Source organism: Meleagris gallopavo, chromosome 6 (assembly GCF_905368555.1).
Source record: "Meleagris gallopavo chromosome 6, MGAL_WU_HG_1.1, whole genome shotgun sequence".
Lineage (NCBI taxonomy): Eukaryota > Metazoa > Chordata > Aves > Galliformes > Phasianidae > Meleagris > Meleagris gallopavo.
The window spans coordinates 4,282,047-4,309,999 of NC_139409.1; the positions used below are offsets into that span (position 1 = coordinate 4,282,047).

The following is a 27,953-nucleotide window of genomic DNA, read 5'->3' on the forward strand; positions in this document are numbered from 1 at the left end:
GAGGGCTGTGGCTAGCTAATGAGCATCTGCTAATCTGAAGATAGTGTGTGAGAGGAGACAAAAATTTTGGCCTGCAAGGAAGCTTCTGCACAGGCTGTGGTAGTGCCTTATAGTTACCCATCCTGTTCATTCTCAGCTTGCTCATGGGTACTTTGGCTGCAGCCTTCCAACACAAGGAACATCAGTGCTTTCCCATTTTGACTTACCAGCAGAATCCCTTGTGCACTGTGTTTAAGCAGAAATAGGGTTTGGAAAAAGCTCAGTGGAGCACAGATAATTCCACAGTGGCTTCCTTTTAGTGCCTGTGCCCATCCTAAGCACCGGTGGAAGTTGCTGCTAACCCTAACCCCTGCCCTCAAAATAAGGCTTCATGGCTTTCTTCCCTTGCAACTGCCCCTCATGTTTCATGTGGGAATATTTATATTACCCTAGGCAACTGCCACCAAGAAACTCATTTTCCCTGCCAGCCTCTCCAGCTGCGTTTCCCATTTGTAAGCAGCAGGAATTCCAGAATATATACATGAGCACACAGGGGAAACCGTGAGGTCCTCAGGGGAGGGCTCCGTGTGGATGAAAACAAATAGGCTGTGACAGACACCCCGTATTCCCAGACAGCCTGGGAAATAGCTGTGCAGTTAGGTATTCCTCCTGCTCCGTGCCATTTATGGATTGTCTACAAGCTTTGCCTGCACTCAAAAAGACTGAAGGGGAAAAATACTTTTTTTTTTAGCATTGCCCATGGTTTTCCTTCCTGCTTGTTCGGCACTCATGGAGTGGGAAGGACTCCAGCTAAGCGCTTGCAGATTTCTCATGCCAACTGTTTTCAGACAGACTTCAGGATGGCATTTAATTGAACATCATTATTAATAGAATACTATGTGAACTAGTAGAAAGTGTCCAAGCTTCTTTAATAAAGTTATCGTTTGCATTATTTCTGTGCAGATGATTCTACTAATTCAGCTAGCTTTCAACCATGCTGGCACATTGTGATGATTGCGAATGTTAATTATTTGTATCATGCTTTGAATCAGACGATAGTAGCTCTGAACATCCCAAAGGAAAAAATAGCACTGTATGCATAGAGTGAGAAGAAAAAGCATGAATCAACAGAAAGGCTACACTGGGTTTTACCAGTGCTGTTCTATAAGGCATTTGGTAGACCTCCATTTCTGAATCAGGGAGATCACCTGTATGGGAACAATGGATAAGTTTCCTGCCTTTTCAGCTCTCAGCATTTCCCAAGTCCAAAGAATGAATTTTCTGATTCTTTGCTTTCTACACCACATCATGCAATTAAGATCATTTGACTGAGATAATTAGCAGAGTGTGCTTTTCTCTTTGAACAGTCAGAAACTCTGCCCACTTCTGACACAGGCTTCAGCCAACTGCAGGAGAGTTTTCCTTGCTTTTCATTTGCAGCTTGTTCCTGCTATGGAAGCCCAGTTATGATATCCTGCGCAGCAAGCGATTCAGGATGCCAGGGGTATGGTATTAAGTCAGAAAATGACATTTGAGCTTGAAACACGATCTGTTCTCAAATCAAATAAAGAGGTCATTATGTGTAATTTCCCACCATACACCTGGCTTTTGATTACTAGCTAGGAGAGCCAATGAGAATTATGTTTGCTTTCACCTTAATTGCTTCTTTGCATCTAAGTTTCTGCTGTAGGGCTGAAGCTCATGCTTTTGTGGGGCGCTGTGGTGTGTGTGCAATGGGAGATGTGTGCTCCTGGATCACCTTGTCTGGCTCTGTTCAGCACAGAGACCTGCTGCTAGTTAAGTAGCAGTCTATGTGGGAAGTGGTATCCTCCCTGCACGTTGGAAAGCTCATCATCTTTCTCTCCTTTCCAAGGAAGCCCTGTTCCTTCTGCCTGCTCATTTGCTCGGTGTCACCTATGCATCTTTTCTGGCATTGCTTGCTTGCTGTATTTCAGGGGGTACGTCAGGCCCAAAGTCTCCTTTCAGGCACAGCCAAAGGTGAAATTGCTGTGTGAACTGTGCTACCTCAGGAGCGTTGCCTTTTGCTGACAGCCTCAGCCTCCATGGCTCATTGGTGTGACTGAATATGGAAGTTCCAATGTCTTTATGTTTTGGCCTTAGTCCTTGAATCTGTTCTGACTGAATTGCTCCAACATTTCTCCTTCCTACTACCCTGGGACCCATGCACCAGGGAAGAGTGAGGAGAAGAGCCCAGCCAAGGTCTCGACCAACACATTTTGTCTGAGAAGGATTAAGAAAATACAGGAGAAAGATTTTTAGTGAAAATCCATAGCATCAGTGCATGGTGTCTCCGCTGGGATGTGCCTGCCTAGAGATGCTGTGGATGCTCTATCCCTGGAGGTTCTTAAAGGCAGGTTGGATGGGGCCATGGGCACTGAGCTGCTGTGGGGCAACCAGCCCATGGCAGAAGGTTGGAACTGGATGATCTTTAAGGTCCTTTCCAGGCCAAACCATTCCATGATTCTGTGCTCACTGGGATGGCATCTACTGCTGCTGGTCTTGGAAGGGGGGCTGCACACCTCCATGGGCAGCAAGGGCTGTAAACAGGCAGAAATGACAGAAACAGTGATACCTGACATGTAGATGAAGATGAAACCTTCTGTCATCCAGTATTTTAGTCTGGAGGACTTAAAATGGCTCTGTAATTCACAATTTCTTCCCAGAAGTGCTTCAGTTGTATCTAAGCATCATTTCAGTCACCCATTTCTTCCCTTTCATGACTATTTGGCTTCCCTGTATCAGGAAAACATCATTTTCTTTATACTGTCACTGCCACACTCCAGATTGCAGTGTCTCCCTGCTGAGGTAAGAATAACACCTCAATTCAGAACTTCTGAGTTGCAAGGAAATGCATTCATGCCATTCACCTGACTTTACAAGAGTTCAATTCACTAACTTGTCATACAGCACAAATTCCACCTTCCCCTACTCACAGTAATGATGTGAGCTCCTTTTCAGGGCTGCCCGTGAAGGCAGTTATTGCTGTTCCTGGAACACTGACTTGTTTGCTTTCTCATTCCGCAAAGTGAAGCCGGTAATTAATCATGGAGGAAGGAGCTGTGGAACCCATTCCCACAGAAGACTGTTGTGTCTTCAGGACAGGTCATTTTTATGAATAGCAGCAGTATTTCAAAGCAAATTAAGGTGTGTAAGTTTAAGCTTGCTTCTACCTACCAAGGGCCAGGAAGAGAACAAATGACTCTGAGAATTATGAGTTTCTTCATCAGGCTCTGAGATAATTATGAACGGGTCGGCTTTGTTCCTCTACCAAACAGCAGATGCACTGCAGCTCTCCACTTTGTTGTGTTGCAAATCCTTCATCCTCTGTCCACCTCTTAGGTATCCGACTACACAAATAAAATTTATGGGCAGGCTCTGGGGACCGTTGTCTCAGCCAGTATCCCTCACAGTGCTTTATCCATCGTAAATAGCCATGCTGATACTCACCAGCAGTTCCTGCACACGAAAGAAGCTTGTTCAGGTGGCTGGCAGGAGCTTTTTCCTTATATACCAGTTGGCTCAGCTACAGTTCTCACTGCTGTGCACTGCAGCCTCCACACACTGCACTACCCTGCTGTGTCTCCCTGCCCAGCCTGAATCTGACATGCTTCTCTCTCATGCTTTTCCTACCCTTGGCTATGAACTGCATTGTGGACACTGTGATTTTTGTGCTAGTACTGGTTAGTAGAAAGAAACACAGAAACCAAAAGAGGAAAAAAGATAACTATTCCATGTCTGGGGTATCCTCACCGTCTGAACCACTGAGAAGTCCTGCAGCACATTCAGACTTGGCACCCCTTGGCAGGGATGATCTTTGAGGTCCCTTCTGACCTGACTTGTTCTATGATTCTATGATACATGTCTCAGCCTGAGAGTAGTGTTGTACATTCAAATCCCACCTATTTACCCTGGCAGAACAGTGGCCCAACCATCACAAAAGCAATTCCTGCCTCTCACCTGTGCCAGGGCAGGGAAGTGGGTTGGAATGTGACTGGGGAGGAACAGCAGATTGTCCTACCTTGCTCCATCAGCTCTTAAGACGTGAGTCTTTTTAGTTGGTCAAAGCATGTGCATACCAGCTGTGCCACACACAGAGTGTCAGAAGGGAATGAGACAGCATTACGTGGGTGCTGATTCCTAAAAGATGTCTTTTGCTAAAGGCAGTGGGTTGTGGGAGCCAACTGTCCACGTTTCATGTCCAAAGCATTATTTGACAAAGTTCGAAGTCTCATATTGGTAAATCCCAGGTGTTGGTTGTATTTATACTTCACTTAATTTTATATCAGGACCATATCTTCCCTCATCACATTGTAAAGTGTTGTGTTGGTTTTGTTTTTAAACAAGGAATTTTGATCTTCATCATTCCCTGCATAACTTGGGAGTTCCCAACACAGACCCTACAATCTTGCTCTTGGTGCTGAGCAGACATCACTAAAAGTCAGTCTCTGTCCTCAGCATCTAACAGACCAAACAAAAGCCAGTGCTGAGTGTAAAGAGATGGGCAAAGGAGACAACAGTGTGAACCAAGAGGCAGTTCTGAGGGCAAAGACTGAGGATAGTGTATGCTAGGGTTGTCTTTGTATTCCAAGGCACAGAAAAGAAGGTGATTTTGATGACTGGGATCCTGCTGGCAGGAAAGCTCTTTCTAAGAACTTAACCAAAAGATCTGAAACAGATCCTGTTTTCTTCTCCAGTCCAATGTTGTGCTGTGTGCCTAGTGGGAATCAGGTTTCTTCCAGCCAGATGTAGTGATGTCCTAGCATATGGATGATGAAACTACATCCCAGCAGAGGCATAGTGCACTGGATCTGTTTTGCTGCTAGAGTTCTCAAAAGCAATTAGTTTCATGAGAGCACCTCTGTCGTTTGACCTGAATTTCCTCAATTTTAGTCCCCTGCTTCTTTCCCCATCCCCAGAAGTAGTATTTCAAACTCCTTCCTTAATTTGCTAATCCTTAACTTGACAGAAGTGATTAAAACAGGAGAACAGAAGCTGCAGGACATTTGTGTGCAGAATGATCAACAAAGAACGAAGCTTAATAGCATGTTTCGAGGTCAGTCTAAAGCCAGATGGGTTCTTGGGGTTCAACACGAAAGGCAGTGGATGTTGGTTGCATGCTTGCGTTGAAAGCCTACCCATGAATGCTGGCCTTTGGCTGGAAGTAAAGTTTTCAAAGAACTGAGACATCTCTGCCAGGTCCGCTGCTAGCACCGGTTAGCTGAGAGCAACACTTTTTGCTTTGTACCCTACATAAAAGTGAATGGATGTCAGTAGCTGGACTTCTTTTTCCTTTTTTCTTTTTTTCTGTATTGACTCCAATCATGAGTCACTGGGGCTCTGAAAACGAAACACTGACTTTACAGCCTGAGTTGTTAAACTCAGAAGCTGTTTTGACACTGAGTTTGTAGGGTTATACCTCAGAGCATCGTTGTGTACGTTGCAGTATGTCATATGTGGGAGGTTTTCCATTTGTTGTTTGCTGGATTGCTGTGAAGTCTTTGAGAGGGTTGTGAGGCTGAAAAACACAAACAGAATTGCTTCTGGCCCTGAGGTTGACTAATCAGGTCCTTGGAAAAATGCAGTAGGGTTTCATGATAGCAAAATGTTTGTTACGAAGGAGGCTGGCTTGCTTGCCATACAAAAGATCTGAGGTAGTAGCCATGTGGGCTATTGGATTGTGCCTTCTCATTTTAAGGAATCTTTGCTGTCAGTGAGATGAGCAGTTGCTAATTACAGTTAACCAGGTTTGAAAGCACCACTTTCTGAATGTGTCCCATGCTCCAAGCAGGGAGGCTGATATGCCAAATGGGGAATCCTAACCTGATGATCCCAGGAAGCACACTGGCTATTTGAACCCCGTATGAAAGTGGTTCTGGTAGCTTGCTTTCTGGAAGAAAGGCATACAGCAAGCACCATATATTTTACCATCCATCTGCTGCTGTTTTGTATTCACACCATTTATACGCATTGTGACTACACTGCAAAGTCCAATTTTTGGCTTTGGCACAGCTGTGCCATTTACCTGGAGATCAGAGAATTGGGCCTGGCCCAGTAATGCTTGTTGGTGAGGATGTGCTACAGGCATCCTCACAGTCCATCATTGCTGAGCATGGAAAAGAAGAACCTCCTTTCTCATAGAGTAAGAAGGTTATGGGTGGGAATAGATTATGAGGAACTTGGCAGGTGAACAGAATTAACTTGTGTATTTTATATACTTGTATACAACTTACTTTATATATATGTCTATATATTCACTATACATAATGATTTAAATCCATTTCCCTGTTTAGGAGTATCAGATGCCTTCGGAATATTATCCACTGGAATTTGATCACCACGTTCATCCTGAGAAATGTGATGTGGTTTCTGCTCCAAATGATAGATCACAACATACATGAAAGCAATGAAGTAAGTGCTTGGAGGTGGTGTGGCACACAGTTTGGAGGTGAGCTGAGATGCTGAATTCATTCAGCTGACTGAAATATACCAAAGGGCACACACTCAGAGCATTTTTCGTGTCATTTCAAGAAAAAAAAAAAAAGGAAAAAATCTTAGGTTTTCTAAATTTCCATTTATTTTCTCATTGCTGAATGTCAGAATTTTTAAAGTCATAATCCGGCTCTAAAAATCTCTCTGATCTTCATTGCCCACTGAGATTTTCCAAATACTTTTGCTTCGAGACACAGTATTGTGGTTCTCAAATATTCTTGTCACAGCATCTTGCAGTGATTGCATTTCTGTGCAAAAAACATTCATTCCAGAGGACAACACCTCCACAAACAGGAACAGAAATAATTGCTTTGGCTGTTTAGGCTTTCGGTCAGCTACTTTGTCTGATGACAGCAGGCACCTTTCTGTCTGGAGCCTGAAGGACTCTGCAGGAAAAAAAAGAAATCAGACCTGAAACAGAACAGTTTTGCCCCTTTATATCTTCGTGGTTCCATTTTTCTGTTAATCCCATCTTCACTGTGAGGTTGTGTGAGATGGGCTGCGTCCAGGGACGCATTCCTCCAGGGACGCAAACTCTTCACTCCAGCTCCTGCTGCTTAGCTCTAGCTCTGCTCCTCTTCTTGGTCCCTTGGGGAGGGCTGAATCCTTGGAGATGAGCTCACTTAACTAGTGGGAAACTAGCACAGCCAACATAATAGCAAAGAAGAGGTTTCTGCTTCCTAAGTCAGCTTTCTTATGGGTGATTGAGGGTAATGGCTGCTCCAAGGGACAGGGCAGATCTACACAGTAAAAAATGGGAGGGGGACAAGAAGTGGGGCGTCTTCCATGCATGGCACTGTGCACTCTTGATAAAAACAAGACGTCACCACGCTTCCATTTCTCTTACTCTTATTTCTTGTTCACTCATGAAACTCCCAACTGATGCTTCTGGTTTAAGTGAGGACATGGAGTTAGTACTGCAATGCCTTGCCTTAACCAGAAGCCCCAGTAACTTGAGGATTTTCACAGAATCACAGAATCACCATGGTTGGAAAAGACCTTCAAGATCATCCAGTCCAACCATCCACCTATCATCAATAGTTCTCACTAAACCACATCCCTCAACGCAATATCCAACTGTTCCTTGAACACCTCCAGGGTCAGTGACTCCACCACCTCCCTGGGCAGCCCATTCCAATGCTTGACCACTCTTTCAGAAAAGTAGTATTTTTAAATTATTAAAAATAAAATATAATAAAGTAGATTTTGAAATGGATTAAATGCACTCACTCATAAAGAAAAATACTTGTTCTCAGTTTTCTTGGGAAATAATTCTATACTTCCTTGGGGAATCATTCTTTTTGATAGTCCCCTTTTACAGAGTTTTTACTGTTCTCAGTAGTATTCTTCTAGTGGAACGTTCTGCCTTTAGGACTGTTTCCTGATAGCTACCTCCACAATAAACAACTTACCATTGTGTTATGGATACATACATGAACACACCCTTCATAGTTTCGCTTTGGAAAGCAAATGGCCTAAAGTGCCCATAGAGAAAAAGCTGGATCCCTCACTGATAGCAGGCAGTGTGTGCTCCTGGAGGAGATGGTTCTGCAGAAATTGAAAACTAGTTAGAACTAGATGATCACTGTGGTCCTTTTCAACCCAGGACATCCTATGATTCTGTGATTCTATGATCCCACAGTTTGGAAAAACAAACAGCAAAGTCTTCAGTACCACGATAAAAGCGAAGCCCAAGATTCTAAATTTTTTTGTCTTATCTATGCATGACTGTATTACTCTTCAAGTAGATACTCCTTTAAGAAGATGGAGTTTTCATTAGTTCCTTCTTTGCTTTGTGTTTTTTGTCATTTTCAGGCTATGAAAGATGGTGGGATATGAGCTTTACTGCTGATAGTTCTGTGCCGTGTGGTTTGCTTTCGTGATAATACTGAAATATTAATGCAGATTTTTACCATTATTTTGGAGTAATTTGTTGCACTTAGAGACTCAACTGTGTTTCAAAATGGCACCACAAAGTGCTCAGGAAAGTATAAAGCAAGGAAGACAAAGGCAGATCCTCACATGGCTCAGTTTGCCATTACTGCTCACCTTTTCTCCGCAAAATATCGCAGGCTTTTTTTGGGAGAGTGCTTTATACAAATTTAGTGGTCATGCTCTTATTGTGATGGAAGTCAGCAACAAAACAATGCCTCCAAAATCAATGAGAGCAGCATAATTTATGGCAGCTCATCACGTTATCTCTGGGGTTAATCAAAGGAGACTACATTTACAGAAACGTAAAGGACTCAACATGAAAACATTTTGCATGAAGTCGTTGTGCTGATGCTGATAAATCAAGAAGGGGAAGTGCTGGAATGGTGGATACATGAGAGGACCGAGTGTCCTCTGGCAAATAAATGAAATGGCATAAATTAATGAGTTCTGCTAATTGGGTTTATTATTTGATAATAACAAATGCACGATTCCGATAGGAATTGCGTGGAGTCGTTAAAATTCATTTTGTTCTGGTTTCCTATGGAAACAGTGCAGAGGGAGATCTGACAGCCTTCGTGTGTGTGGGTCTGTAGGTGTCCCTGCACGTTCACAACCCACGGTGCAGTGCCACTCAGTTCTGACAGAGGAGCAGCAGGCTGAAGTACAATTAGCTGTACAGTTCGTCTGAAAAGAAGAAAGGCTGTGTAAGTTTTACAGCTGAGGGGAAGGGCAGAATAAGAGTGTCAGTGTCACATCGGAGCATTTACATGAGATTGAGGCCACAGGGAAGGACTTAATTCATGTTTATACCTTCTTAGACAGCAAAAGTAAATATGAGACTGAGTGCCTTAGGTAAAATGGTCTTAGTTTGGGAGTCGATCGGGAATGAAACCAAAGTGCTTGGTAGTAGCCAGAAATAGAGGGGAGGGTTTCCTTTTCATTCTACTTCATTTAGGCTAAACAGAGACAGAAAAAAAAATATCTAATTTGCTTACACTAAACTTGGAAAGGGTAGATAACAGCAAAACAAGGGGAAATGGTTTTAAGTTGAGGGAAGGAAGATTTAGGTTGGATGTCAGGGGGAAGTTCTTTACAGAGAGAGTGGTGAGGTGCTGGAACAGGCTGTCCACAGAAGTTGTGGATGCCCCATCCCTGGAGGTGTTCAAGGCCAGGTTGGATGGGGCCCTGGGCAGCCTGGTCTGGTATTAAATGTGGAGGTTGGTGGCCCTGCATGTTGGGGGGGTTGAAGCTTCATGATCCTTGAAGTCTCTTCCAGCCTGGACCATTCTGTGATTCTATGAATAAAGTTCGTCTTCTGCTGAGTTGTTTTGTTTTTAAGTCCCATTGAAAGGATCAGGGCAAACTACATTTCAACTCTTGATGAAATTACACAAACATGAAAGGTGGTAACAAATCCAAAAGGGTTTTTTCTTTCTGTTTGTTGAAGCTCAGTAAACAGAAGTGTCCGTGTTTCTTGCCCAGTAAGTTTTTAGTTCACAGAATTCTGCTGGGCTTGAAAGTGCATCTGTTGCTCTGTTGAATGCCTAGAGATCGTCAGTACCCAAGCAGTTGAAGTCCAAAATGAAATTAACTGAGGGTCAAAAGTTTTGAATTCTTCAGTAGAATTAATTAAAAGGCTGGAGAATGGTGAGACCGAAAATGACATCCGTGCTACCAGCTAACATAGGTAATTAATGTCATGCTTCAGGGAATACACCGAATGCATGCTTGGCCAGGAAGGAATTTTCCCAGACTTCTGTGTGTAGCGCTATGGAAATCACCATCAGCAGCTACTTAATGATTTATTGATGGGATGTTACCATCTGCCTCTCTGTGAAAATTGCCTGTTGCACAGCTGTGCTCTCCCTGCACACTGCCATAGGAGCTGCCTACATTGAGCCTGACCAAAAAGTATTGTTATGTCATGACGAAATTCAGGGCTGATGTGTGCAGTACTGCAACTTACAGACACAAATGGCAGGAATAGAGGGGATGAAATAGTTGATAAACACATAGCTTAAAAGTAAAATATCCTTTTTTTTTTTCTAAATGTCAGTATTGCTCCTTCAGTGGAAGTGAAACGGGACTGCAGCATTATCTTAAATTTTCTTCAAATTGCTCAGCAGATAAGTAGTACTGCCTAAGAGATGCTCAGCTCACAAGCTGTCCTTGGAAATGGCCCCAGGCTACGGCTGTGCCTCTGAGGAAGATCCCCTGTAGTCAAGTGGCTGCCTCCTCTTGTTTTCTTTCCACATGGCTGCTTGCAGACTGCTCAGGAGGGCACGTCTCCTGGCGTGTTAGCTTCCATACATGCTTGGTGCAGAGACTCCTGCATGCTGTGGGCAAAGCCAACCCTCAGCAGAACGTGACAGACATAGCTGTGAGCTCCCAGCTGCAGCTAAGAAACCACAGTTCCAAGTCCCGGGTATAAAGTGCATCCTTTGAATGACTTCTGTCATTGATTTTAAGAGAAGAGCGAGAAATAGTGTTTTTGAAATGGTCTTAACGTTATTTTAAGATGTTATTTCCTGTCTCCTTTCCAGCCCTGGTGTCGGTGTATTACCACTGTCTACAATTATTTTGTGGTGACCAACTTCTTCTGGATGTTTGTGGAAGGCTGCTACTTACATACTGCTATAGTGATGACCTACTCCACGGATAAGCTGCGGAAATGGGTCTTTCTCTTCATAGGATGGTGTAAGTGCCTCCTGCATTTAAAATGGTGTTGTATGGTGCTGAGCATTAAAGTGATGAGAATAAGAGCAGCGAGGCAGATTAAAGGGAAAGGGGGACATGGAGATGGGAACTTCTCAAGCACTGCTGCAATGAAATATATATGGTTAAGGGTAGATGGATCCTTTAGAAAAGAGCAAAAAAGAATGAATTCCAACCTAGCAAGAAAACAAGAGATTCTCTTCAACCTGTTTCACAAGTTCAGGGCACAACTCAAATTTGTTGAAGATGCTGAAAATGAGTTTCATCCCCAAATCCAACTAAATTTACAGTCTTCTTGCAACCTGGGAAACAAAAATTTAAGCAATACCCACCTCTAAATACTCTCTATAAAGTTTTGCCAAATAAACTGGAGGAAAATGAAAAGGGATCAGAATTGCCTATGAACGAACCAAAATGTTCCAGTAACATTTACAGAAAAATAGTAATATGTATTTATGTTGTTAATAATTTTATCAACTTTTCTTACTAGTACTGAATTTCTTTTCTTGTTGGTACCATTTTTTAATACATAAAGAAGTCACAGCAATTGCAGTGTCTCACATATACCGACATAGGACCACTTGCATTTAGTCTACCAGTGCATTAAGCAAGACTTCCTATGCTCATTACAAATCTCTCTCTGTATCTGTATCCTCATCACATAAATGGACTGCGATTAAATAATGAATTTGTTTTGTTGTTGCAGGTATTCCTTGCCCAATCATCATTGCGTGGGCCATTGGCAAACTGTATTATGAAAATGAGCAGTAAGTGACGTTAACATTTGTGTTTATGTGGCTGTCTACATAAATTAGGAAATTCCTACAAGCTGAACTATGAATTTAGAAATTAGACCGTTTGGAAATAGAAGAGGTCAAATCCCCTTCATCTAAACCCAAACAATCTCAAATTTTGGAGCACTATTTGAGCCAGCTCCTAGAAGTATCAATACTTTCCCAAATCTCCTTTGCCAAAGCCCCGTGTTCTCATCTGATAGCTTTGTGTATGATTTACAGTCAGGTTAATCTCCTTCAGTGAGAGTTCTGCTCCAGTAAAACATTGGTGAAAACTACAGTTGAGTGCTAAAGGGCATGCAGAATTCAGTTGTCAGCATGCCAATAATAGTCTGATGGTTGGCGTTTTTGCATTTCTGGTTCTCTCTCTTCCATCTGAAAACAGTAAGTGCTTGAAATTGAAATACAAGGAAGATAAACAAGCATTCCGTGTTGGGATTTTTTCCCCCAAACTTTAATATTGATCAGATACATCTTGTACTTTGCAACTGGTGTTTGGATCAACATCTGCTGGCTGTTACAACCCACTTCTCTTAACCATAAAAAAATTCTTTTCTTTCCAAATCTGTTATTCATATGACCAAAACCTGTCTGTTTATCTGATTGAATGTAAGTGTCTGCCTTGTAGGTTTCTGCACTAATCTGTAGTATGATTAGTGGTGATCAAACAGTAAATGCTGAGTGGGGTGCATTTCATCTCGTCTGGAAGGAGATGTCCAAAGTAGGTTGGATGAATGTGATGTGCACGCACTATTTCTTTCTCCTAGAGAGAAAGGAGTCTAGAAGGAAGAAGGATAGGATGAGTGGTTGAGCTATGGATATCCACACTGTGGGAGGAATTCTGTTCTGCACTACTAAATTCCTCTTCTCTGCTCCCCACTGACTGTGGAACCCTTGACCAATCTCTCCTTTATAGCTTTAGTGGTGACTTTGAAGGTTATAATCCAATTCCCAGCAGTCACACATACTGACAGTCGTACTACACCCTTTCACCAGGAAAAATGGTTTGTGTGATGCCATCCCTGTCTGCAGTGATCATATGAGGGAATCCATGATGTAGTTGCAAAATGGGAAGAAAATCTTCGTTTGGAATCTGTTCCTTGGGTGTTCAAGTCAAGCAGCCTCGGATGACCAAATTTCCCCAATTTCCATGCTCACAGACTTTCCTTTTTCTGTGTGAGTGAAGACTTCAATGTTCTGGGTCTCACAGTCAGGCTCCTTGTAGCTGTTGCCTTGCACAGGGCAGCATGGAGCCGTCTCACTGTGATCGTGATGCACATAGATGGATGAATAGAGAAGCCACTGCATCGTTGGTACCACTGCCTCCTTTCACCATCACCTCTACGCCTGCAATGTGAATGTTAAAGAATCTCACTTCGATGTACCTTACTTAGATCAGAAGAAAGACATGATAGGTTTCTATTGGCATGTATGCCACCTTTCAGCAGTGAAATGTAACTTACCCAGATTCATCACAGCGTGGCATTGTGAAAGAAAGGAGGATGCATAATATTGACAGCAGGTCAAGAAGGACAAAGTGATGCTGTTCACTGTTCTGAATCTTATTTGGTATGTAGACTGCTCTTGAGTCTCTAGGCTAAACCTCTCTGTCTTGGGTGGATTATGAAATGGAGCTTAAACATATAAATTTATATCATGGGCAAATCCGTGTGCTCTAACTCATATACATCATTTGGCTCACATGGTTGCTGATCAGGAAGGTTCCAGGTTTTCTTGGCTGACCCAGACAACTTAACCAAATGCCTTGGGATGCTTTCATTATGCTGATGTCTGGCTTGTCGCAAAACATTCACGATGACCTCATTGCACATCACAGCTGCTCCAAATCTGTTGTGCACTGAGAAAGTCCTTTTGGCTTCTGCCCACAGTAGTGTGAGGTGTAACGACCAGGAGCCTTAGTGTCAGTGGTTGGATCAGAACTGCTGTTCTTCATCACTCTGCTTGAGAAACTGAGACTGTATGCTTGATGCTTTGGTGGCATTCCTTTGATCTGACACATGCACACACAGAGGCAGAACTCTTGTAAATGAAGAGCTGTTGAGGGCAATAAGCTATAAGGCAAAGGACATTAAGTGAAACCTACTTTTCACATCTGTGGTAATGTCTATGGAGGAGAGACTCAGCAAAGTGAGTGAACTGGAGCAAAACAAGAAGTGAATTTGCTGAGAGCCTGTCAGTTGTCATAAATATTCAGTCATCTTCTCAGGCACATGATATTTCATTCAAGCTGTAATGTGAGTTGTTTGGATCCTGAACTGGGGTTCATGTTATGCAACTCATAGTAGCTTAAAATATTAAAATAATGCACAATTGCTCTTCAGTATTGAGGGAGTGTTTGTTTATTCTTGCAGACATAAAAAAGAAAAAAGAAAATGGCTTTACATATGTAATTTCACACAGCTGAGATTAAAATTCTGAGGCACTGTGTAATTGTCAGTGTTTTGGATTTCTCTTTTTGGCTTTAAAGAAACGTGTAGTGCAGGTTTTACTGAAAGAATAAAGGCTTATGTTGGATTTGGAGCAAGAGTTAAGATGACAGACAGTCTGCAACACACCAGCTAAGACCTCAGTCTGGTAAGGTAGACTGAAGGTATGAAGTGCAGCAAAATAAATGTGGATATGTGTAATGTCACCAGCATTTACCTATCCTCTGTCCTTACTCCGTTGATTTAATGGGCAGATTAGAAATGTTTATATTGCAAATTAAAAATATAGCCTAATTATAGCATAACGAGATGAATACCATCCTAGAAAAGCTTTCTGTATCTTTTTTTTCTCTACTGACTACAAAAGGAATCCGGATAGTCAAGCTTGCCTGTGTTGTAGAAGCCTACTTTGGCAACAACCCAATTCCCTCAAATTTTGTGGAAGTGTTTATATATACATGTTATTTCAATCCATACAACTTTGGTCTGATACTGAGCTTCAGACAGTAAATGTTAGTATTTTGCTCTTCAGTATGATCTTGCACTTAAGCAATATTTGAATTCCAGAGAGCAGTGAGCAGCCTTTGCTCTGTAACCTCTTTTGTGCTCTACCAGCATCCTTCCAGATTTTTTTTGGATTTCTTCTAGCCCACAGAGTCCTGCTGCATGTCTCAGTCTCTTATTGGTCCCATTTGAATTCTTCTGCTAGAATAGCCAGCTTCCTAGAAACTCCTTATTAGCTTTTGGTTCTACAATTTTCAGGCAATCTGTAATAGTTGCCTCAAAATGCCCTTCAAAAACATCTCTCAACGCCAAGTTCTGGAGAGTTGCGTTTCCTGCCTTGGCATATCTTAGACTTCATTTTTTTCATTTCTTTCCATCCCTCTAATCCAAAAAAAAAAAAAAAGAAAAAAAAGAAAAAAAAAAGTTTCATTCTATTAAAGCTGCCTTGGGGATTCTTCTTGGAAGAGAAATTGGCTGCAGAAAGTACCTTATTCCAAGTCTCGCTCCTACTGCCAGATTTTGGGAGATTAGTTGCAAAATTATCAATTTACACTAATTTGCAGTCAGTGAACCAGGGAATAACAGATGTGTTTTATACCTATAAAATGTTCAAAGCCCATCATTCATTTGAACCTTAAAATATTACGGAAAAGCAGCCAATTTTGTGGTACTGAATTGTGTTCCTAGAAACCTACTGCGTATCTCAACATTTCTGTGGGTTCACATTGATAAGAGCATTTTGCAGTGAGCAAACAGTTCCTTCTGTTTTAGCAAGCAATGCCTTTTGGAGAAAGATAGGCTTTGGGGCACTGTTGGAGTGAAATTATTTCCATTTGAGCTGCCTCTTCTCTTGTTTTATCTACTTGTGAGCTTCTATCTTATGGACTGCAAACTGGAAGCAACAAGTAATACATCTTTCATGTTTGTAAAAGTGCAGATCTGCATCCATATCAGATGTCCTCTTAGCTCAGTAACTGCCCTTGTTTTCATGTCTCCAGCCCCACTAGCCTTACATTTAGTGACAAGACTAATGCAGAGAAGACATCATTTTTGCAGATTTGTGTAGTGTTCACAAAGAGAAAAAGCCCTTGTATGCTTGAAGTCCAAAAACTACTTCCTAAGGGACAAGATTTGGAGCTACAATAACATAAGCCTTAAGGCGTTATGGCATCATGGCAGCAGAGTTGTCCCTGCTTGGTGGAACCGGTATCCAGACTTTGTGGCTGTGTCTGTAGAACTAAGTCAGATGAGCCTGAAATCACTAGTGGGACCAGTTCAAACAGCATGGACTGAGTAGCCTGTGGACTGTTGGAGAGATTCTCTGGATCACAGTAACTCCAGATTTGTTCCCTTGAATTGTCTGGGAGTTGGCTGTTGTCCGGACTGCAACAGAACCACACCAAGGACAATGTAATGCTGTAAATCATTGAGTCTGTGCCTGAACTTTGCTTCTGTGGTTTACTTGTGGTTTCATTTAACCTAAGTTCATTCCCTTTTAGTAATGTTGGATCAGGTATTTGCTAGCTTTATTTTCTTTGTACTAAGTGTTGAATTTGGTGTTCACCAGCTTGGTTCAAAGCCAGCTGGATGAAATGCTTATTCATCCAGTACCTTAGTTAGACATTATTTCCTTGCAACTTGAGACACACTTGATATAATAGCCCTTCTTTGAAGGGTGTGTGGGCATTGCAACAAATAACAGACTTTTTCCTTAAAAATGATCTCTTTTTCATCCCTTTCAAACCCAGAAGGTTACATCTTTTGTGTCCTCCTGATAGCGGGTTCTCACTTTTCTTGGGAACAGTTATATAGGCAATGATCAAAACAATAGTTGGAACATTGATTTTCTGATGGTCTTGGAAAGTGGAGCTCAGACCTGTGTCCAAAACAAAAGAAGGCTTTGTAGCAGAAAACTCCATCACTGATGATTATATACATAATTAAAGAAGTTAGAATATAACGTATCTCCACCGTGTCCTTGATATTACAATCTACCTTCATTCCTTTTATAAACAGTTTTCTCATTTGTTTTGTTTCTTACAGATGCTGGTTTGGAAAAGAACCAGGGAAATATATCGACTACATATATCAAGGGCCAGTGATTCTTGTTCTTCTGGTAAGGATTTATGTGGGTGGAGCGACACTGTCATCTCCCATTGAGGGATATTTCATAAGCACCTGTGATGTTCCACTTGTGCTTTCAAATACAATAAGACACAAACAAGGTGAAGCACCTTCACCTTGGTAGCCAACACGGCACGTCAAAAATTGCTGTGCTCTGTTTTCGGTTGTTCCTTGACCTTAGGTGTTCTTCTCTCCTTCCTTTGTGATACTGTTTGCCTTCCTTTGTAGAATCTTTTGAGATGCAGCAAGGAAGCACATTCAAAAACAGTAAGCATGCGATAACATCTGCTTCTCCACTTGAGGCTCTTGAGAACTAAATCTCTTCCATCCTGCACACTGATTAAAAAAAAGTAGCAATTGTGGTAAGGAATTGCATTTCCTTGTGTAGTCATCTGCGTCTCCTCTACCCCCATTATTGCAGTGTATTTATCTGTAGGCCTTCGTACTTTAACTTCCCTTCTCAGAGCTGCACACAATTAAAGGCTGTTTATCTGTGTAGCCAGCGCTCTGTCCCTGTGCCAACCAGCAGCAGGCAGAGAAGGTAGAAAGCTTATTCAGAAACTGTTTTGGACCTTCAACATAAAAACGGAGATGCTTTCCCAGAACGTACTTTGTGTGGATGGGCAAGATCAACCTTATTAGAAAGGACAACACGGAAAAAAGCCAATCTTCTTACCACGGTAAGAGCCAGCTGGGAAGAAGACAGATGTCCTGGCAAAGTTTCCAGGCTCAATGGATTCCCTTTCACTTAGGGCACCAAAAAGGGTTGTAACTGTCCTTAATGCTCCAGCCTCCATGGAGTGGGTATAAATGCCTCAGAGCTTTTTCAAGGCTAAAAAGCTTTTTCAAAGCTAAGCCTCGAGTTCTCACCTTGTCAGGTCTGTGCTTTTCATGTGATTCTGCATGAACTTCTCTGTTGCCTAGGATGCCAGCTACTAATTTAAATGTTTCCTAACCTGGATGTAGAAAAGTTAATTGCTGAATTAATTGTTAAGATGAGGGAAATAGATCACACTGCATGTGGCTGGAAAGAGAAAAAAGGTCTGGTTTTATGTAAAAATTCTTTACAGTGAGAAATATATTTGGGGTGACGCGCAATATAATTGTAAGTGAGCTCACTGATACAGAGACCAACTCACATACAAATCCTATTTAAGTAATGCAAATTAGCAATCCTGCAGTATTCAAAACATTTCGTTTTTACATCATGGCCTAGAAGTCTGAACTTTGAATCTACCATAGATCCTTTGTGTGTCTCTAGAAATCCACGAGATCTGTAAAATCCTTGCATGTCACTGCTGGTGGATACCATAGGTAGATCAGAACCATAAGAATAACTTTTTCGTCACCAAATAGCCCTTTCTGCATAATGACACCAGAGAGGAATAACAAATGGAAGAACAGTTGAAGGCTCTGTCTATACAGACCATTTTCTCTGCCTGTAATTTAGAGCAGCCCTTAAAGCCCTTTAAACCAAACCAATAACGAAACCAAATCCTGAGCACACCCCATAGCTAGCGAGCTGGTGCCCAGCCAACCAACCAACCTGACCTATTAAACCATTCCACATTGCCTTGCACTTGAGTTCTAGTTAAAGCACTAATAAGTGATCATCAGTAATTATACAGTGGGGTGGGGAGCAGCAGGGTAAAGTCCTTTTTTGTTTTCCTCATGCTTCCTCCCATCAGAAAGCACTGCAGAGTAGGGGAAGGAGCTCTCTGCAAATGTATTCTGAAAGGTGAATCTGAAAACTTGTGTTACAGTACAGCCAAAATGTGTTGTGGTTTTTGGCTTCTCTTTAGTAACTGTTAAGTCTTGTGTTTGTAATTAAGGATGAGTGGCTTTACAGTGTGTTAAAGCAAGCTGACAGGCTCATGTTGTGCTTGTTATGCAAGTTAAACTGTACATAATGATTCAAGCATCATTTAGAATCACAGAATCTTTTGAGCTGGAAGGGTCATGTAGTCCAACTCCTCTGCCTTATCATAGATGGGAGCAAAGTACTGCATCCAGCTGCCTGCTTTTCTCTTCCTGTAACTGAAAAGTGGCCATTAGAAATGGAGGGCACAAAGATTTAAAAAAAAACACAGCTCTGCCCCTGACCTCGTTCAGTTACAGCTACGGGTTGGATTTGATCTAATGAAGAATTAAAAGTGTTGGGTAGGCTGAGCTTCGTGTTTTACAAAAGGACATCCAGGATTGATTCTGAGAGAGAGCCATCCTAGTGCTGGGATGATAAGGAGATATAAATGCTACTAGAAGAAATCAGTGTCATTTCCAAATGAGGGCTCAGTCTTAAAATTCCGTTAAAGTATATGTCCATATGCAAGCACTCAGCCTGTGGCCATTAAAATGGGTTTCACCCACAGAGAAGGAAGCTTTAACTAATGCAGATAATTGTTTTTCTCGGTTAGTTGAGAGCCAAATGCTCAGTGTACAATTCAGCTGAGTTCTGGTCACTTGTTAGGCAAACCAGAATCGTATTCTTTAAGAGGGATCATTATACCAGCCCATGGCAATACAGAATCATAGGACCACCAAGGTTGGAAAAGACCTCTGAGTTCACCCAGTCCAACCATCCACCTACCACCAATATTTCCCACCAAACCATGTCCTTCAGTACAATATGATTGGAGTTGATAAATATTCTCTGTTCCAGAGGGATGAAAAGTGCTTTTAAAGATTCTGAGCCTCTTTAAAGGATGGGATTTAATCTGTCAAACGTTATTTGCACTGGTTTTGATCTCTCATTTGTCTCTATGCTCTGGACTGTTGCAGTCCAAGAAAGCATAACACCAAGGAAGAGATCTGATCATTACTGGGGAAAATTTAGGTTGGCTGAGAATAAAGCCTTTTTGATCATGATGACTGTCCTGAAGTTCATCGTTAAACCATATTACTTTGTTGTGTCTCAGTGTACGAGGACTTTGAACAATGCAGAAGGCATTTGTTTGATTGATTTCTTTAGAAAAAACTTGAACATTGACCTGCATTAAAACAGTTTCAGAGACAAAGGAAGCTGGATATGAATTCTGATCCTAGGAACCTGTGACAAAGATTGTGAAATAGAAAACATCCTTAGTCATTCTCCATTGTTCAATTCCTGAGTGCACATTGGCTTCAACACATCCCAGGAGAGACTGAAGCATTCAGTGCACCGAATGCTCTGAGATTCAATTTCTGATAAAACCAGAAAATGACATGGTTGGTTATTTTCTGTTCAAAATAGTGGATTTTTTTTTAATTGTTATTTTTTAGTGTTATTACTATGATATCTTTCCTCAGAATGGCATAACCAAGTTTTCATCGTACATCCCTGTCAGAAAGTAAAGAAGGGGCAAAGGGCTGGAAATGCATGCCAGGGAATTGAATGTCAGCATGAATTTATTAAGAAAAATGCATTAGTTACATGCAATTTTAAATGTAATTCCTGTCAAAGAGCTGGTGAATCATGAAAACACAGCAAGACTGGAGGAAGAACCTCAGCATACAGGCTCCAGGGATGGCTAACTGAGCTGCATTTTTTCTCATTAATAGCTGTTGTGAACTGACCCCAGATGTGAACCACACTGTGATGTTTCTCAGAGCTAAGACTGTTATTTTTTTAGTTTTTCAAACAGGCATTTCAAATATTTAGGATTTTTTCAAACGTTACATTCAACTTTAACAGCTATTTGGTTTTTATGAAGTGATATTGCTACTCTTGGTCTCAGATTCTCCAACCATAAAGCAAACTTAATGATGTATCTCTTCCTTCATAATGTGCTTTGAGATCCCTGGATGCTGTAGAAGAATGAAATGCCCTTAAGAAAATGGGCTCACCCTTAGAACGATCTTGACCAGGAAACAGCTGACATGTGGTCTTTGTGATGTGCTAATTAGCAATGATTAGGATTTGGTGCTGAGAAAGCTGGGGCTATTCAACCTGGAGAACAGAAGGCTCTGCAGATACCTTATAGCAGCCTTGCAGTACTTAAAGGAGCCTACGGGAAAGCAAGCTTTGTCAGGGGCTGTAGTGATGGGACAAGGGTTTAAAACTGACAGAAGGTAGATTTAGATTGGGCCTTAGGAAGAAATTCGCTCCTATGAAGTCGGTGAGGCACTGGCATTGGTGCCCAGAGAGCTGTGGGTGCCTATCCCTGGAGGTAACCCAGGCCAGGCTGGATGGGCTGTGGGTAACTTGGTGATGAGAGGCAATCAGCCTAAGGCAGGGGATGGGTGGACTTCAGGGTCCCCTCCAACCCCACCCATGCTGTGATTTTTTTGGGGGGCGTGATCAAAGTTTGCCACAGTACTCAACCACGCCAATGGATTTTTGTAGCAGCATCATCTCTGTTTTATTTTCTTTCTTTCTAATTCCAAACAAGTTTTGTTTCTTTTCTTGAGTGCTACAGGGAACCGAGATGAGATTTTTAGGGAATTAGCTCATTTCTTTAATTAAAATACCCAGAGCTCATAACTCTTCATATGAAGTTAAGATTGCTTTACTTCCCCATTGCATTTAACTTTATGTCATGTGATTTCGTGTGTCATGATTCACTTAGTAGTGTGAGTCCCTGTACAACTCTTTGCAATCAGCTTTTATTTTTGCTATCCTGAGTAGCTTAATATCCTGTCAGCCTGCTCCTCGTTCCCTTTTGTAGGTCTGCACTGAATAGCATAAATCCACTGCTGGCCTCTCTCCATTGAGAAAACAGATTATACATTCCTGCATTTTCATTCTTGTATTTTTTATGTGATGCTATTCCATCCAAACTTAGCCAGATTTCTAAAGGAGCCTTTGGAGAAATGCTGAATTCCTTCCAGAACCTGACTGCCAGTAGGATCTCCCATGTCCCCATGCTCACTCTTTCATAGGACTTCACAAACCAGGTCATTCCTCCCCTTTAATGATTGTAATTACCATCAATTACCAAATGATTGTATATTACCACTAATTTATCTAAGCTAGAATAATCAAGTTCATGACATACATGACCCATCTTCCAATAGAAGTAAAGGAATAGTAACAATTTAAACGAATTACTTGAGAAGGTATTTCCCACTAGTGCAAAGGATGTTTCAATACAGCAGTTTATAATAGCTGTTTGATTTGACTCAGTATTTTTTCCCATCCTGTGTCTTAGTTTATCACTTTAATTGCAGAAGCACTGCATCTATGTATGCATCTATATGCATTTCATGGTTTCTTTCTCTGAAAAGCATCTCCTACTTCTTCACAAACGTCTTTATTACTAATATAATTACTTCTCTGAATATTTTGTTAATTTCCATTGACTTTTCTCACTTCTGCTTGCATTGGATTGTTGATTAGTTTTCCTATTGATTTTTTTTTTTTTAATTTCCTTCTCTTTACAAATTCATAGTTCTTCCAATGCTAAGATGATTGTAGTTCATGCCTTGCAAACTTGTGACATATCTGAGTTTCTCTTACAAGACATTTATCATCATTTTCACTGGTTTGCAAGCATGCTCTCATAGCTACATATCCTTAGGGTGGAGATAAAATGCTAATTTAATTGAATGCCATCAAGAATTTATCACCAATTCTGTCATTACTGCTATTTTTTTCTTCCTCATGTTTAAGCTCTGCAGCTCTTGAGTCAGTAGTGCCCTCAGGAACAAAAAGCAATGCATCCACTCTCACAGTGTCTCTTTCTATAATTTCTAATTCTGTTTGTGAGACACGTTCTACAGCTGATAAACTTGACCAGAAGCAGTTGCCCAGAAAAATCTATCTGAAATTCATCCTGTCAGGTGTCTCCTTGTATTCAGCAACCTTTCAAGCTGGGAAATCACATTTCATCATCTGTGTTGGATGGTTACCCTTTGAAGAAAGACTCTCTTGAGTCTGTTCAGATAACACCTTGAGCCTCTGCAGCCTGAGCAACTGCCAGGTGAATATTCACAGCAATATGCCAGTGTTTTAGGCTGTCATATCATTTTGGTCATCTTCAGTGTGATGGGGGGTGATTTGGTTGTTGAGGGACTATCATTAGTAGATGTAGGAAGTTTTTCACACAGAGGGTGGTGATGCACTGGAACAGGTTGCCCAAGGAGGCTGTGGATGCCCCATCCCTGCAGGCATTCAAGGCCAGGCTGGATGTGGCTCTGGGCAGCCTGGTCTGCTGGTTGGTGACCCTGCACACAGCAGGGGGTTGGAACTGGATGAGCACTGTGGTCCTTTTCAACCCAGGCCATTCTATGATTCTGTGATATGGTTCCATTCAGGTCAGGATGGAATTAGCACTTACTATAAAGAAACACTGCATCTATTAATGCATCTGCATGCATTTCATTTTTGCTTTTTCTAAAAAGCTGATGACTTTAGTTTTCCTATGATTTTTTTTTGTTTGTGTACCATTGTTGTTTTTACTACCATATTTATTTCCTGGTGTTACAACATTCAGTATGTTCCTGGCTTGCCAAATGGAACAGCTGGAGAGAAGCGTTGTTGAGTTATGTGACTAGAGATCCCATGGTGGGTGTCTTGACTTGTAAGAGTCCTACAGTGTTTTTCTTTAACAAAACATTTTGAATATGACATATTTCAGGGGAGACAGGTGTCCTGGAAGAGTAGTGTGAGGATCACAGGGCTATAAGATTGGTAAAAAGGCACTAGACATCTGATGTATGATGCAGGGCTCTAGCAGTAGCTGGTGTCATCCAGACTGCAGCTGGAGTTGGATTTGATGTTAGGTCAAAGCACAGACGAAGACAGGGCTCTGTGTGCTCATGTGTAACACAAGACATTAGGTAGGGAATTAGCCACTCATCTACCACCTTCTCTTTTCCCCACCAAAACTCCATTCTATCCTACACAATCTTCAGGATGCACGCAGTCCTCCTGTGCTTGCCCAAAGCATTGGTCTTTCACTGCTGTCCTAGAGAGACTCATCCACTGACTCCCTGTTCCTAACCATCCACTGTATTATGTCTTGCTCCTCTTAATCACACCTCATTATTCCTGATCAGAATGCATTTTCCATCACTTTGCTGCATGCCAAAAGAAGACATTATAGTGCCCGTGACCTCCAGTAGGGGAACTCCAGTAATAAGAGGCCTCTCTGAGAATCGTGTCAGGACAGTGTGATAGAACAATTAAAAAGAGGCACGAACTGGCAGACTTCATTTGAGGTCAGGATGACAGCTAAGATGACTGCTTTGATGCCAATTTGGGGTATTTAATCCTAGAGGGGATTTTACCACATTGCATAAAAACGCAAAGGCTAAGTAGATTATTATTTACATTCCTGGGAGTGAGGAGGAGGAGCAAGCATTCTGGGAAGCATAGAAATACAAGCTTTCTGCGAAGCATAAAATAAGAAGCCCAACAGAAATGATGAAAATAAACGCAAGCTGCCTATTAAGCTCTCAAAAGAAAAGAAGAGCATAACGACTTTGCATTTAAGTTCTTGATTTTAATGAAAACTGCAAAGAAGCCTTTGTACTCTTTGGAGTAGTGCTGCTTGGAATATTTTGGCTATTTCATCTCTGAGGGAGCTGAATTGGAATTGGAAATGGAATTTGAGTGGAAGGAAATTCAGGGGTTTTTTTGTACGTTTTTAATAACCAAAATCTCTCACTGTAAAGTTTATTTTGGTTCAAAAGGTCTTCCAGGTTTAAAAATTCAGATTAAAATCAATATCTGCCAAAACAGGTGGTCCAAGTGCTTTCTGGATCACTGGCTTATAAAACTATTCTTGAGCTCGGAATTTTCATCCCAGTTCGGGAAAGGAAACAAGAAACCTCCAAAGTCTTGGCAAGTAATGAAAGCTACTTCTTTCCCAGCTGTAACTGGAGAGGGTCTTATTCCAGCAATAAGGATATTCTTAGCACACCACAAATAACAGTGAGAGAATAAGAAATAAGTTCTTTTATGCTATATTCCGGATCTTGCCTTTGGATTGATTTTATCTGCCAGTGCATATCAAGGGAAAAATCCTTAACTCTCTTTTCCATTATGAAGCAGAAAATGTGTTATATAAACAGAACTGAATAAAAATATCAAATCAGATTAAAGATAAGTAAAAAGGATGTGCTGGCTGTCATCACTGCTTCTCTTAAATATCCATTCATCAGCCTCCATTAACAGAATCGATGTGTGCGCTTTGTTAGAGCTGCCCAGTTCTGAGAGAAATTAATGTGTTGACACAGAACTGCAGTAATAACAAAAAAAGTCCTTAAGAGGTAATTGTGTACTTAGTTGGATGTGGTACAGAGGCTTTTCTCTAGGAAAACTCACTTTGCAGTGGTAAGCTCTTTTCTCCTTTGAGATGCTACTGTGTGCATACATAGATGTATACGGAATAAACACCACTGACTTGATGTTCCATGCTTCTAAATCAGAGTCATTCAGGTAGTCCCTAGAAACATGTGGTTCTGCTCCAGCTGAGAAAACAGCTCCATTTTCCCTTCAAAGATTTCCACTTCAAGTTACGTGCAGCAGTCTGTTCCCTGTTTGATTCCCAGATTGTCTTCTCTCCAGAATGAACTCAAACTGTGAATTAACTTCATCCCTGTGAGCTGTGATGTGAGATCCACCGCGGGCAAATGGATCATAAAATCCATCTGATTACGTGTTGAAAATCTATCTTCACGTTAGAATTCTGAGTGCTACTAATAGGTGCAAATGAGCCACATGTCCTTCTGTAATGGTCTTCTAATAGCAGTCATTACAATGGAACACAATCAAGTGTGCTTCTGGTAGGCAAAACCTGAAAAAAAAGTATTTCAATGTTACCCTCTTGCATCTTTTGTCCTGCAATTTTCTGCTTGCTGAACTCTGATGTTGTCCCGTTCCAGCTCTTAAAGACCTCCCAATGAAATGCAAATGGAGGCAAAAAGGAAGCCTTGGTGTTGGCACCACTGAACATTTTAGAAGCTTTCATATAGCATAGTGTCACAGACACTCAGGAGGTACAGCCACCTTCACTCCATTCCAACTCAGGTGGGATGCCCCTAAATGATGTGAAATACCACTTTGGATGGATGAACTTTGTGTGGGTGACTCTTTCAAGCCCAAGCACTATTTTTTCCCCAAACCTGTTCAGGCCTCACTGTTCCTCTCTGCCAGTAAAAAGGCCCTAGCAGACCTTCCTCTGACACCTGGGCAACCTTTTACACTGAGCACTGCTGTATCTGCATTCCCGTTGCTGTTGCTGTCATGTGTGTTAGTGCCACTTGTAGCCCTCACCTGTGCACGAGTTCCTTGGACAAAGCCATCATTTATGCCTGGTAGCTGAGTTCTGTACTTGACGTGGCCTCCATTGCCAGTCAGCATTAATGCTGCCAACCAGCTAAGCAAGCCAACTGTCACCAGGGATCGGGGCAAGCACACGTGAAAGTCTAGGTGAGAAGTATTAATACATCTCTTCTGAATGTCAGCACTGGTTTCTTTCAGCAGCCCTTGAATCGGGAAGCTTAGGGAAAGGAGTGAGGGAATAAAAAATTGATTTATATAGAATAAGAGTATCCCTGGTGAAATAACCCTCAAAATTTTCAGCTCACAATTCTCCGTCTGGACCTGACGAATCGCACAACACAATTTAATTTCAAAGAAAATCAAAAATCCTAATCTTTCTGATGCAGCCTATGGCAATTTAATTTCTGTTCCCTGATGTCACATCAAACTAGAACTCTTGAAACTTGAAATGCTTTCTCCAGTCCGGTTCATCATGTTAATCCCATGTGATTAGTCCTCATATTTGAAACTTACCCTTGCCTAAGAGCCTATAATTCCATCCACCACTTTCCATTATGACTGCAAAGGTGGCAAGTTTTTGATCAATGCCTATTCTGCCTACTCTATGGAAGTGACCCAAACCTGACTCTGAGCTGATGAAGAAGCACAATACTTGGTAGTTTAATTCCAGAGGCAAAGGTTTTCTTTCTGTGGGTGAAGGAGACCCCCACCTCCTGCCCCTCAGTAGAGTCCAAACGTTGCTACTGAAGGACGATGCAGTCACAAATATGAAGAGTTTAAGATGCACATCAAACCAGTGATTTGAGGCAGCTGTCTCTGATGACTGAAGTGAGAAACAGTTGACTTCAATTTCTGAAATACAACAGAGACAATTCTAGTAAGAACACGTATACAAACTGCGCTGTTTTATTTATTTCTTGGACTCCCTGTGGCCCTGCTCTGCTAAGAAAAACATTTTTTAAAATGTCACATAACCCTTAGAGCAATATTGTGGTCTTAGAGCAACATTTTGGTCTCAGAGCAGCATTTTGCTATCTCACTTAACATGCATTTAATGTACAAGATTCCCTACACTGCCAGTCTCCCATTGAGTGCTTACTGCACCATTTGTTATAAATAATACTACAGTAACCACAGGGACTGCTTTGATGGATGCCAAGATATTGTAATCATGGAAATATATCGCATTTCATTGGGGAAAATAAAGAGCATATTTTGAGAACACCTTTATATTAGCAGCTCTGCTGCAGTGCCCATAAATAGTTGGAAGTCAGTAGGAATTGCTCTGTTCACAGACTACAGAATACCAGGAGCCCTCAGAATCTGGAAATGAGAGAGAAATATGTTGATAAATATCTTTTCTCACAAGCTTAGGTTGTGACCTCAGCAATCCAGAGATAACTGCATTTCTATCAGAACACATTGTCAACAAATTTGAGACAAATCAGGATGTTGCAGGCTTTCCCTACTTTGTGCTGGAAGCAACACACGACTTGCTTCTAGGTGCCAAATTCCTCTGCAGGTCAGAGTGTACAATTCAGAATCTTCTTTTCAAATTTTTTTTTTTCTCTTTCCTGTTTACACTGGGAGGAAACTTGTATAAGAAACTCGCTAGCATATGCAAAAACAGCAATTAGAGCAAATCTCAATTCTCAGCAGTGATGTTGCAATGGAAATAATCATTACCTGCCTCAGCAGATTAAAAAGGGAAATGATAAATCCATCGTCTCACCTTTAAAG

General features: G+C 41.5%; 1 protein-coding gene across 3 annotated transcripts in view; it reads left to right on the forward strand.

Annotated features, from left to right (window-relative positions):
- CRHR2 (corticotropin releasing hormone receptor 2) overlaps nt 1-27,953 on the forward strand; it is a 130,693-nt gene that overhangs the window by 86,459 nt on the left and 16,281 nt on the right. For all 3 annotated transcript variants that reach the window (XM_085226939.1, XM_010712320.4, XM_003206922.5), the window contains 4 exons: nt 6,291-6,408; nt 10,968-11,121; nt 11,846-11,906; nt 16,928-17,000. In XM_085226939.1, the coding sequence (XP_085083065.1) occupies nt 6,291-6,408; nt 10,968-11,121; nt 11,846-11,906; nt 16,928-17,000 (406 nt within the window). The remainder of the gene's footprint in view (nt 1-6,290; nt 6,409-10,967; nt 11,122-11,845; nt 11,907-16,927; nt 17,001-27,953) is intronic.